Source organism: Haliaeetus leucocephalus, unplaced genomic scaffold (assembly GCF_000737465.1).
Source record: "Haliaeetus leucocephalus isolate CR32 unplaced genomic scaffold, Haliaeetus_leucocephalus-4.0 Scaffold880, whole genome shotgun sequence".
Classification (NCBI taxonomy): Eukaryota; Metazoa; Chordata; class Aves; order Accipitriformes; family Accipitridae; genus Haliaeetus; species Haliaeetus leucocephalus.
In genome coordinates this window covers 2,724,097-2,737,800 of record NW_010973316.1, presented here as the reverse complement: position 1 = coordinate 2,737,800, position 13,704 = coordinate 2,724,097, and the positions used below count along the sequence as shown (strand labels likewise).

Genomic DNA, 13,704 nt, shown 5'->3' with positions numbered 1-13,704 from the left:
AATTTAGAAACTCCCAGAATTATTGACCTTATCTAATATTTCTGTCACCACAGAAAAAAGTACAGCACATTGCACTACCACAGAAAGCCTCAGGCATTGCTGTCAGTGTGGTCTAGTGGCATGGAAGACCATGCTCTGCTCTGATTCTGATCCCAGGTATGACTCTGGGTAGCTGACAATCTTCTTGAGGCCTTGGTTTACATTTATGAGCAATCACAATGGCTACCCTTTTTGAAGTGTTTTATTTACGATCTAAGAGAATATGTCCTTAATAACATATGCCTTCAAACATGTATTTTGGAACTGAACTGCAATAAGCAGCACTGCCCTTTCAAGAGACTTGATTTGTAAAAAATTTATTTACTCACTAAAGAAACCTAAGACTTCTACATCAGTAAGCATCCTTCACTTGTAATAACAGTGCTCCAAGATCTGTCCATCATAGTTCTCATCACAGTTCATATTTGTGAAAGCCCCTAGAGCTATAGCACAGAATGTCCCACGACAGTGAAAACCTCGAGACTAATTTACTCTAATTTCAGTAGAGGGCACTTTACTCCCCTTCTGCACTGAGCAAAACGCATTACAGCTGCCTACTGTAAAGAAAGGCTTTGCTACAAAAGGTGGCATAAGCTCATCTCCTCGCCATCCGTTCTCATTAAAGATCTGATGCCACTTTTCATGAGATGTTTGCGCAGCTGACCTGACCACATTCCCTGAGGATAATTTTCTTCTGCCTAAATATCAGCTTGTTTCCACTGGAGATGCTCTTCTACCTTGCTCCCCCATCAGAAAGGTTCTGCTAAACAACTGGGTCATGTTAAAATATCTTTTTGCTTTCAATCCAGAGATAGCCATATGCCAATAATAGATGAAGTGACTCCTATGATATAGGAGGTTTAGACTCTGCCTAGCCAGACTGCATATTGGAAAGATAGCCAGCACTGCAATACACAAGTGTGCAGTTTTATGCATATGAAGGTCCAGCAGAAGCCAGTGACAGTCTTTGCAGCCGAAGTCTTAAGCACCAGTTACAGTGTTTGCAGTACTAGGCTACTGGGGACCACACATTCTTCAGAGACTTTTCAGACTAATCAAAGACTACATTTGAATCCTTCCTATTAACCTTATCAACAAAAGAATGAAGGAGACACACAACAGAAAGATTCCTTTTCACTGTTGTTTTCAGTCAAGGTATGCTTTTAAACCGTTTTGAATATAGGACTAAAGATTCAGGGGAGGAGTCATATGTAAAATCCAACAGACAGCAAATCAGGATTCAACTCCAGGTGCTCTCAACAGCAAGGCCAGCAAGTACTCCATATGGCTTGGTTCTTAAGCTTTTACAGCTCTCTGGCCTCTTCTGGCTGGAAAACATCGTATGAATTTATTTCAGATTAATTATCTTTGTCCATTAGTTACTAAATCCGTGTTTTATTAGGTGGCTTACAGTCACCAGAAGGACAGAGTAAGGATCGGGGCCTACTGTGATACAAGCCATACAAACCAACAGAAAGACAGTCCCAGTTTACTGAAATCTGCTTAGGGTAGTTATCAAGCAAACACTAGAAAAGCAAATTACAGAATCACCTTAAATCTACAGTGTGGTATATGATGTATTTCAATGAATCAAGCTAGCTCTCCTGTTGAAGACTGATTAAAAATGTGGCTATTCTGTGCAGCAGACTATGTGGTAATTATGATGTGCATAAGATGGATAAGAAAGCAAAATAGTTTGGGGGCTGCTACTCCAGATTTTGTTGTTTCTGTTTTCTATTGCCTTCCTTCTGCATGACTGTATGGCTACCAGCTCGTTAGTACTTCTCTCAACTCTCAAGACATTACACTTGAGACTCTTGGCTTTATATTAGCATTGCAGCAAGCACTACAGCTGCATTGGTCATATGCTTAATTTAAGCTTTGTCTCTTTGCCCCTGCAATGTTAGTGCAAGACTGTAGGGGCTTGTAAGCCTCTGAAGGCCTCATTTCCTAGACCTGCTCTCATACTGAATTCACTGCATACAGGTGCAACGCAGGTTTCCGTTATCACATGTTGCCAGGTCTGAAATATGTTTAGACTAAAGTAACTTTCTACAGGAAGGTAGTATTCATTTTATTCACACTCCATCTCTTTTCCTATGCAACAAGGAGTGCTGGCATGCTGCACTGAATCTTTTTCTACCTTGCTGTTCAGTTTACTAGGCAATACATGGAGGATTTTTCTCATGTTCTCTCAATCCCAACTACTTTAGCCCAAGCTTATATTTGAAATGTAATTTCAGGCACACAGAAACCAGGAAGTGCAAGAGTTTTGCTGAGGCTTAGGGAGATCCAGGAAGTTACCCTGACAAAACTGCAGAACAATAGAAAGAATGTAGATTTATCACAAAAAAAAAAAATCTACTGGTCCCTGATGTGATTTGCAGGCAGCTGTTTTTGTCTTTAATCAGGTTTTGCCTGCCACTTTAAATTTATCCTGCTGAAACACAGAGTGCCAATATTTTTGAGAAGTTATTGATCAACCTTTGAGCAGAAATGACAACAACATGTTAGGAATTTAAGATCTATACTGAAAAAGCAGGCTTTAAGCATATCCCTGTGTCTGATGAGCTTGTAAAGTCTCAGCATACAACCCCTTGTGTTGACAGAAAGAAATGACAAATCTTAGCCCTCTGGAGGTGGCATTCTCTCCTCTGACTAGCAGAAAGCCTTGAGAGATGAGACTCTGAAATTAAGAACAGCAGTTAAGTTCCTACAGTTGGCTGGGATGAAACAGAGCCTAGGTGTCCGTTCGCTGCACAGATTTCAGTCATTAGAGTTGTAAAGAAGGGGGGCATGAGTTGAAACTTTTGCTGTATGGAAGACCGTTTCACCTCCTCCATCACAGCTGTTCTGTGTAAAAAATTGTAAACAGGATTCCAATTTGATGAAGTACAGTAAAAATACACAGGACTGACACAGAGGTTACCAAAAGCAATCAAACCTAGCCCTGGAGGGAAGAATGCCCTGGACAGAGTCCTCACATTAACAGCTAGAAAGTACCCAGTGGAATTGCCAAATAGATTTAACAGAAAAATATTAGTGAAGAGCAACTGAGTAAAGGAATCTTCTGCAAGAGAAACAGCCAGGAAAAGCAAGAAATAGCCAAGCGTGTGAAAGGAGGGAAGTGTTTCACAGTATATAGAGAAGCACAATACTAGTGCAAACAGTGCCTATGGAAGACAACCCCATTCATGCTGCCACTGTGCTGAGAACCACTGACTGCATTCCCTGTTGCACTAGTAGCTAAAATTGCTAACGTGCAAAATAACTGGGTTGTTTTGAGCAAGAGCAAAGGGACAGTATATGCATGGAAACAGTGAACCACATCAACAGCAGTATCTTCCAATTCTCCCTCCAGGAGGTGATATTAAGGAGGATTTTCTGTACATGCACAGCAATCCTATAAAATCCCCACGCAAAGATGGATTAAGACCGAATAGTAATTCATATCACCTGGCCTTTATGAAGATATGTCAAGCTTTTACAGGGATTAAACAGGCAACATTTTATAGAAATGACACTAAAGTATAATACAGTTTAAACAATACTGCTGCTCCTGAGCCCTTAAAACCACAAGTAACCATCAGCCCTCATAAAAATCATAAGAATGGCTACAAAATCCTGAGATTTAAAAATAACAGTACTAACATTTACATTGTTTATGCTTGTCTTCTGGCTTGTGAGCATCTAGTCTGTACAGGAAAAAAGACATTTCACCCTTCTCCCTTATAAAATGACAGGTCAAAAACTGCCAGACCTCTGCAATACTGAAAGCAAGAATTTTAAGAAAAAACACTAAATATTCTGAGAGTTCTGACTCAAAAAAGATTTGACAGCAACATTAACAGAAGATAGAGCCTTTTACTTGAGTTGTGTCATAAAATTGGATTGCAAAAATAGAATCTATATTAAATTTTGTTAGGCAGTTCCATTAACTCAGTAAATCAGAATTTGCTGTTAAAAGGCCACATGACAGGAAAAGAGCACACAACCTAAAAGTAGCACAAATCAACAAGGAGATTTACTGAAACTGCAGCAGCATCCCTTTTTTATCCCTGGAACAACAGTGAGCTACCCAAAAGAAAAAACATTTAAGCTCTAACAAAAAGAGCTTTACTGCACCAAGGTCAGGAGTCTGGGGTTCCTCTTCCAGCAAAACAGGGAGCAAGTCTTGACACCTATTAGGACAGTTTGTCTACTGAAGTTTTGTTGGCAATTATAAGGGTAAAAGTTATGCAATAAGAACAACAGCAGAAGAGGTAACAATATGAAGGGCTCTTGCTTGCTGCCAGTGTTTGCAAAGTCTGCTCCAATATTTTATCCCAAGTGTTTGCCTGGAGTGTACAGTGCTGTACCAAGTGCAATTCCTTTTCTCTCTTTTGAGTGGCTACACCAAAGAAGCTCAGTGAGTCCTGAGCATTACACCATAATGCAAAGGCAGTCTGATGTCTTCTGACAACTACATTAGTATAGTCTCACATTAAAAACTAATGTTATCACAGTTCACCCTAGATTAATTATCCTAAATCAACCCTCAAGCTTTCAGCAGTCACCAGCTCTGACTCTCTGCATCAGATTCTGCCTCCAAAACCCTCATCGTTCTCAGAGTCTCTTTCTGAATCAATCCACATATCTGACCTCTGGGCAGTTTAACCAACACCAAAGCTGTGCTTTTCACTAGTTGAACAGCCATCACTTCCCATCATCACCACAATAGTTGCTATTTTCTTATTGATGGCAACTGCTTACCTGAGTTTTGTGGGTATTCACCAGAGAGGGTGCAGCAGCCACCATGGAGCTGCTGCGAGGTCTTGGCAAAGGAGTGATCTCTGGCTCAGGTGGTTTCTCCGGCTTTTCCTGTAGCATATGCCTCAGCCTCTGCAGGTAGTACATTAGTGACCACTGTGTGCCCTCCTCGGACCAATGTGGCTGCAGCAGGCAGCGCAGCACTGCCACATCAAAGTATGTGGCATAGCGAGACTTCTGGCACGGTGGGATCACCAAGGACACCCTGTTCCAAAAAGCAGGAGTAGAAATCTTAGTCATCAGGCTCCTTAGCTTTTCTTAGATACTCAGCTTTCTGAATAAAGAACCACTCAATGATGATCTGTCAGGTTTGCATGTTCAACTGTTCTTAAGGGGTCACTCTTGATACCACAAAGTTTTCTTTGATAGCTCGAAAACAGTTCTGTCCTAGCATACATGCTGGTCCACCCCAAAGACCCAAGAGCTCTACTAATAGGCCTAAAATTTAGCCACTCAACAAGAGCTATAAGCCATTCTCATTCTCCTGCCATCTGCAGAAACCACCAGGATGTGCACACAGCTGTGCCTGCTTGAGCTTGCAGGGAAAATTGACACTGACCCTTTGGGACTAAGTCCCTGACTGAGGAAAGCATTACTGAAGACACATAAGTGGATATTTAGCTTTCAGGTCCCTAGAGGACTGAAGCACGTGCTCTGTTAAGTGTTTTCTTAGACAGGGTTGCTTTCTTAAACTGTGGTCTGAAGATAAGCCTTCAGCACCTGTACTAACTGAATAATTTGTTCAGCCGGAAACAGACAACCCTTGAGCATCTGCTGTTCAGAAACCAGTAATATATATTTAGGAATGGTTTACATTTGTACACATCAGGCTTTACTTAAGAAGGAGCAGGCAGAGCAGCTAAGTCAGTTAACCCTTTAAGCCAAGTAAATTGATTCTCATATAAGCAAAAGTTACTGTTACGGACACTCTTTGCCAAGGTGTGCTAGAGAAAACGACCATTTTTAGCCATCATTATAATTTGCCTGCCTTTTAGGTGGTGTTATTTCCTGATGGGTTTTAGTACAGAATTTTCTAAGTATTGTAGAAGTTAGTGCACGCAAAAGCATGACGTCTGTAGTAAGCCTCAGAAATGAGACACCAGAGATTTCAGGTTTCAAAGGGATCATATCTGTTTTCAGAGCCAATCTTATTGCAACAAAATGCCCTGACGCTTTTATTATTTTTTTTTATACCACTTCTCTCCCAGCAGAGTACAACCGGCCGGATCTACCCTCTGTACAGTCACTAGCTGTTAGGAGACAATCTGTCAGAAAAGAAGCAGTGAAAGGGAGTTGGAACAATGAGAATCACATGGCAAAAGAAGGTGTGAAATGCTGGGCATGAGGCAGGAATTCTGGAGATCTGTCCATTTTTTTTGTCTGCTGAAGTACACAATTTGAATGTTTTCACTCAGTGTGTTAGAAACACACCTCTGTGAACTGAGTACTTCTGTGATTTTGGATTCTATAAAAATCAACAGCACTTCCATGAATTGTATTCTCAGGCATTTGGGAATCATCACAAGCACATCAGGTATTTATTGTTTTTTTAAAAGCCATTTATATTATCAACTCTGCTAAGCAACATGCAAACAGCATTGGCAGGACACCCCCATCTCTAGCTGGGTACCACCACATTCCAAACAGAGATGTCCAAGGCCATGGTCCAGCAAAGCATTAGGAAACAAGCAGCAATACTGGCCAGTGGAACCTCTAAGTGCTTAAAGTGCAGTGCATGCTTAAAGTGCTTTGCTGGATCACTGTCCAGTGCCACAAAGCTGCCCTGTGCATCCAAGGCAGATATAGGACTGACCAAGGAGAAGGAAGCGTGCAGTGAACGTTGGCACCACTTGGAATCACATGAACCCTGCTCCATATTACACACTTGGAATTGGGGGGCAGGTGGCAAGGCTGGGCTTGGAGCAATGCGTGCATCCAGAACTCAAATCTGCAGGAGATGGTTTGCTGCCAGCCCCACAGGCCAATGTTGAAGGCACTTGGTGACTGCAGACCAGCCCATCTGTGTCAGCATATGTCACTATATGCAATCTATAGGTTCAAAGCTTCTCCCCTAGTGCTGTATTCAAGGTAAAAATGTTATGTTTGACGACTTTAAAATAAGCTGTTATAAAAACCCGAAAAACTGATTTAGGAAGGGGAAAACAATGATAAGGGGAAAACAATGATAAATGGAAATATGCTATAAAGTTTTTCCCATAAACCTGATGTGAAGGCTGTTTTTGTCACAGTCAAGATTGTGTCACATCGATGCAGCCTGTAAAAAACCATAAGGATAGCTGGGATACTCAAAGCATCCCAGCAAAGGAAATAAAGCCCATGACCTCAGTAGCAATTGTAAAGGATGATGCATTGCTCCCTGGTCACTTTGCAGGACCCAGATCAGTATTTGAGTCTAACCAGTCCTTCATGCTCCCCCATGTGCAGCATAGGCAAACCTGAGGTGCAACACAGCCTGGAGCAAGGCATGTTCTCCTTATGAAATATTTGTCACTAAAGTCCTCGGTGCAAAGTCTGTTTCCCAGGTAGTGTGTTCAAGGCAGCAGCTGGATAAAGGGCTGTGCGTTTATTTGGTACAGTGTTAAACTGCATAATCTGTAAATGGAGAATTTCACTGAGTGGAGCAGGGATAATTAGCCAGGATCAGAGGAACAAGCCATTTGCTCAAGAAGTGTCTGAGGAACCAGAAATTAAACTCTGTCCTTCTTTAGAAGGAAATCTAGTGTTTGTATAACCAGCTCTTGGTTGCCTGTGACTGCAGGGAGAGTGGAAAGGCAGCCTTCTTTCAAGCCCGGGCCAAGGACAAAGGAATACTGCGGCTGTTGCTAAGTAGAGTAAACAACTTTTGTTCCCCAGTTGTCTGTTGCTTGGCAACCAAAGCTCCCTGTACAGTTTTAACTGATCGATGAGTCCTGCAAATGAGGAGGCATAATGATGCTCTCTTCAAAGCCTGTCTGAAGCTGCATCCCCATAGCAACCACCAGACCCAGCTTGTCAAACTGGTCACCTGATTCTGTCTTCTTAAAAAGCTGCTTATTTTTTTACAGCTGTGCTCACTCTGAGCAGTAGTGTTCACACATAGAAAGGCAGTTCTGTCCCCAACTTCAGTTTCACTGGCTCACATTAATACAAATTAAATAAAGACCCAGAACTGACAGCAGGCTTGATACAAAATCCCAAGAGAAGCCTCCTGATAGGATCAGAGTCTTAGAGAATAGCTTTGCCCTTTCCACCAGTGAAAGGGTGCACCAAACCCTTTCTTGAGAAATCAGAGCCATTCCTAGATTACACCCAGAAACCCACTCCATCCCACATTTCTTCTGTCACTGTAATGAAGCAATTTCTTAAAACACTGCAGTGTTTTGGATATGACATTTCCCAAAAGAGATAAGCAACAGGACCAAAATTTTCAGGAGGAGTTTGAGTGACACTCCTAAATCCATAGAGACCTAAAAATATAGCTAGGCTTCCCTCCCTCTCCACCTCCTGAAAACACTCATCAGCTTCATTTACTTATGGCACTACCAAGTGTCCAGCACTACTGAAATTCTGGTTCTATCTTTACCTGCCCAAATCCAGATTAAAAGAAGTTAATTTATCAGTGCCATGCTGGAAAATCACAACCTGAGTCCCTCAGTGCAAGCTGGGAGAATATTTGCGTGGCTGTGCTTCTTTGTTAGTCTGTTCCTTTGAGCCAGTAGTCTAAAGCAAGCTAAGCAGCAGGATGCAGATAAGTCATAATGAAAGCAATGGAGAGAGGCTTGCAAAAATCCTTTGCTAAAGGGAAAGAAAATTTGATCAGAAGGAAGCCAGAAAAGATACCAGTTGCCTCAGGCTGAATCCAGCTAAGGAGGTTATTAAGAGACCAAACAAACTGTCCCAACAGGCCAGCTAGAGATTTCTCCAACGAAAGTGGCATTGAATATCAAGTGTTAACAACTTGTTCATCACCCAGAACTGAGATTTGTTGAATTAAGAGTTTGAGATAAACATCCATCACCCCTGGCGGTATGGACAACACCAGATTCAAGATAAAGGACTTCTGTGACCTCTACCGTTGAGTCACACCAGCCTAACTTTCTGCTGAAGGGTTTTGTACCTGGGATGTGTGGTACCCCTCTCCTGAGAGGTTTGGGAGGATACGCTTCCATCCAAGGAATTTCCACGATGACAGGCTGAGACAGTGGTCTTTGGAGGTACAGAATCTGGCTGGGTTGTCTCACAGACCACCTGTAGTCCCTTTGGATAGTTTAATAAAAAGAAATAGGTATATAAACATACTTCTCTCTCCCATATTAGTTTTTTTACTGCAATTTGTGCTTAGACATGACTGTTATTTATACCATAATACCATGGTGAAACTGATGAAGCCTGGGCCTTCTCAATACTAGGTGTTGTGCAGGCAAAGGGTAAGGCAGGGCTCTTGCCCAAGAAAATACATTCAGGCTTCCATCCTGTAAGATAGGATAAGGCCAAGGAGATCCTGACAACTATACTCAATACCCTTTGGTTCCACTGCAGACAAGGTTGGGAGCCTTCAGAAGAACTGTGAAGAACTGTAATTTCTGGAGACAGAATACTTTAGGGTGGTAACTGCAAGTGGTGTTTCAATATTAATTTCCCACCTCCCTCAGTTCCTTATTCAAGCTTGTCTAACCTTAGCACAGAACTTACCTCAGTATGTCCACTGTCCAGATTAGGGGATTCACAAGTCGCACTCTGATTGTTGGTGGGAGAACTTCTCTTAGCTGAGAAAAGAAGTCAGAGGAGGACATTTCAGGAATCACCTCTAATATCAAAATGTACCACTGAAAGGATAAACCAGAAAACAAAACCAAACCCAAAGCAGCATCTCTCTGCTGCAGGCTTCCTAGGCATTAACCACAGCCAGAAAAAGAAAAAAAGGACTGTTTTAATTTTTGCACAATTCTTTCAGTTGTGTTGTCAACAACATTGTCTACTGAAAATCTCTATTTTGTTAAAAATAAATCTGAATATAAATTTTATCCAAAATCCATTTGGCATCAAACTGTGTTTTCCTGTGCATACTAGTGCCTTTTATTTTGGAGCTCTTCCTTCTCCAATTTTCACATATATTCAGCTCCTTTTTTAGGTTACATCTCTCAGAATGTATTGTGATTTCCAATTTGACAAATGCATTCATCACAGGAAACACACAAATGTCACACAGAAAGTTTGATCAGCAATACTGTAGAAGAACAAGGGTATCACAAAGAGTAGGATGACAATTCTTGACATCCTGTCACATCGCAAGCTATTCAGATGTGACTTAGTATCAGACTGACTCCAAACAAAACATTGCAAAGCTTCTTCAGTAGAATTTTTTTAATTTATTGTAAAAATTTAAGTAAATTTAATTTTTTTGTCGCAATTTGAGACAGCAATGCTAAGATAGCAGAATATTCCATGATATAAAGAATCTCATTCCAATTTCTACTTCCGTTCTGCTGAAAACGTTTTCAAAACATAACAGAGTATTTCCATTTCAGACTTTACTCCTAAAGTTATTCTTTAGGGATTTTCTAACCACAGTCCAGGCCTATGGAAAAAACTCCAACAGTGAAAGAAAACTTAGGACTAATTCCTTTTGTTAGTTCCAGGGCTGAAATCCTATTTTTTAATTCCAGAAGTTGAAGCAGAGGGAGGAAGAACTAGAGGTCAAAGATGGTTTTAAATCATTTGAAAGGCTTGAATCTTTTCAATTCTGGACTGTCCCAGAGGCCTACAAAGCCTTGAGAACAAAATATGTCATCCAAAATGACTTGTCATCAGAAAAATCTGATTTAGCGAACTACATTTTCACTACTGCGAAAATTACAGTTCCATGCTTTTGAGAACAAGCAAGCAATGCTACACCAATATACCCAGCACACTTCCAATTCACCACCTGGTAGGAATTACGCAAAACTATTGTCTAAAAACATAAAAGTAAAAAAGTTTTTTTAGAACTAGGCCAGACACAAAGACTTGGAAGCCTAAGCACCCAACTCCAGCCTCATTACGGCTGAAGTACAAAGGAGGAGCAACCCCTTCCAGTATGCAAAAGAGAATTTACAACCTAAGCCTTCTTTGGAGCCTCTTGAAACTACTTTGTTTAATTTCATAACATGGTGAAATTCAAATTTTAGGTAGGAGGAGAACCTACACTGCCAACTGTGTGCTTTTCACTGCTAATTTTTGTTCAGTGCCAGTCTGGGAAATCCTTCCCCACCCATGTCAGGCTGCTGCTACATACTGCCTTTGCCCTTCTTAGCAACTAAGGAAGACATGGTGAAACAGAGACATGAGGCTGACAGGAAATGATAACTCTTCAGTAGAGTTTCTCATTTCCTATTTGTGATTTCTTTCTCATCTCCTATTTAATTATTATGCAAATGTAGGTTGACTCTGAGGGCAAACAACCTTAAAACTACTCTCAAAGGTTTGACTAGATCCTGACTAGAAGGATTAACATATTCCTTCAAATATGACAGCTATAGACCATAAGGCAGCATCAGGCAAAAAAAGGAAAGGTTTCCCAGCCCTCAGGAGCTACATTATCACAGCAAAGTCACAGACCTGTAACGATGTTCCTGATTGGTTTTACAAGGGCGTTGAAGGCAGAAACTTCGGGCTGCCTGTGTTCCCACATAGGCTGCCAAATAACAAGGCCACTAGCCAACCGAAATGTCAGGTCAGACTCCTAGAAAGACAAACAGAGGTTGTATCACACCAGCTCACACAAAAGAACGTGGTTTCCAGTCTAAAAGGATTGCAATTTCTCTGATGCACAGATCTTAAAAGAAATGAGTGACACCATGTGCAGTTCTGTGGTCAGTATATGCTAACTCAAGGGCCAATGACACTACTCAGCAGATATTAGTACATTTCAAAAATGGCTGTTAAAAAATAATAGGGAAGTCTCAATACAAAAATATACAAGAAGCTTTTTCTAAATGAAATTTCTATACTAGTTAATGAATCCTGTTTTTTCCGGCACATTAAGCTGTAAAAGAAAAGGCCATTCCTGTGTCAGAAAGCATCCCTTCTGACCATATATAACTACTTCATATTTAATATTCAATCTCAACCTTAGGATTTAGACTCCGAGATTTGAACTTCTTGCCCCAAAAGAATAAGAATACTAAATATTAAAACGTTACTTAGAAATTGAGGAAACAGGAAATGTAACAAATTACTATGAAATAGCAATATACAGTAATGTTGTTATTAGCACTGTTAGTACCTGAGCTATGTCAATACAGAGACATTGGCACTATTTACACTTGTGCCATCATTGTTTTACAAATGCAAGTAGCTGAAATCATGTAAATTAGTACATGAGTAAATCTTAGCAGGATCAAGGTGCAAGTATGCACTTACTCGACCTAAGGTCAGATCTACATTAGGAGATACTGATGTTGGTATAGTCCAGCTATCCCCATAAGGCAAACAAACATGGTAATAGCAGTTTTGGCAGCATAATCGTAGCTGCACCACCATCTCCTGCTGACATATAGCTCCACATGCCCCAGCGGTAAATTGATGATGCAGACAGAGCTAAAGGAATGGCAGGAGTTGACTGCTTGTAGCTCTCCAGCCCTTCTCTTCCCTACTCTTTGTTCCCTACTCTTTGTTAGTGCTGTCTCTTCATTATGAACTCACAAGCCTTGTTATAAACTAAGCTTGGTTTTAATTACTATTTTTACTAAGGAGCACCTTGCAAGGCTTTTGGAAGTGGTAGCAGTAACGTGTTGCATTTTTACTTTGCACTGCTAGCTTTTGGTGACGTGCCAACACTTTCATCTACAGTTGTTACGTTACAGGATTACATGCATCCCCCTCTCCCCCCAAAAGCCTCATTTAAAAACATATTGCTAAATACATAAATCCTCTCAGAAGTTTGGGATTCTACCATCTAGGTCTGCCTGTGCAAACATGTATTATCTTCCCTGAGCAAATGCATTACTTTAGTTATCTGATCAGATAGTATTCTTCCCCTGAGACCTCCACCTCTGTGAAACACAGAGGCGACAATACCAACTTGGTGAGCCAGTTACATGCCTTGTTTATCTCACCTCCTTTGAGCTTTGCTTTGATGACAGAAACACGCATGTTCTCATGGGCTTTTCAATGTTCATCACCACAGTATCGCAAAGATCTCAGAGATTTTCAAGGTAAACCTGAGATATTGTTATTAACCCATCTTGTAAATGGGAAACGACATCCCAGGAATATTAATATAAAGAAATTGGAAACCTAATCAGCAATAGCCAGGGTCTACCTCCAGTTTCATTTCATTTATTCAAAGAGCAGCCCACATTTGTGTGTGTAGTGCTTGGAAGAATTCAGCATTTCTTCCTGTCATGTCCCAGTCGCTTACAGAGAAAATGTGGAACTAGTAAACAAGTATGAAAAAATCGGACTAAATAAATGGAGCAATTCTGTACAGGAACTCAGTAGCAGAAGTAGGGAAAGAATCTAGCACTCTAGACCTGCTTTCACCTGCCTTAACCAAAAGATTATCCTTTATCTCCTGTGCTTTCTTATCTTCTTCAACTGTTGCAGCATACAAGGCAGGATTAGAACAGGTAACAGCCTCCAACACTTCATGACTTTATAGAACTTTTCCAAGCATCTACTCTCCAGAACCAGTTTCTCTTCTGAGGCCTAGCTGGAAACAGCAGCCCTCCAGAGGGACTAAAGACAAGAGTCAGGAGTCAGAGCATGCAGAAAATGCCTCCTTATCACACCACTCTGCAAAGCTTATGCACTCAGCATAAAAACAAAAGAAGGACCAGGCAGACAGGAAGCCTGCTTCCAACTTCAGAACAAAGG

At 41.0% G+C, this 13,704-nt stretch overlaps 1 protein-coding gene across 2 annotated transcripts in view; it reads right to left on the bottom strand.

The window, feature by feature from the left end:
- Positions 1-13,704, bottom strand: part of UNC80 (unc-80 homolog (C. elegans)) — a 132,306-nt gene that overhangs the window by 108,447 nt on the left and 10,155 nt on the right. For both annotated transcript variants that reach the window (XM_010583247.1, XM_010583248.1), the window contains exons 5-8: positions 11,446-11,569; positions 9,541-9,614; positions 8,966-9,105; positions 4,792-5,053 (exon numbers count right to left, since the gene is read on the bottom strand). In XM_010583247.1, the coding sequence (XP_010581549.1) occupies positions 4,792-5,053; positions 8,966-9,105; positions 9,541-9,614; positions 11,446-11,569 (600 nt within the window). The remainder of the gene's footprint in view (positions 1-4,791; positions 5,054-8,965; positions 9,106-9,540; positions 9,615-11,445; positions 11,570-13,704) is intronic.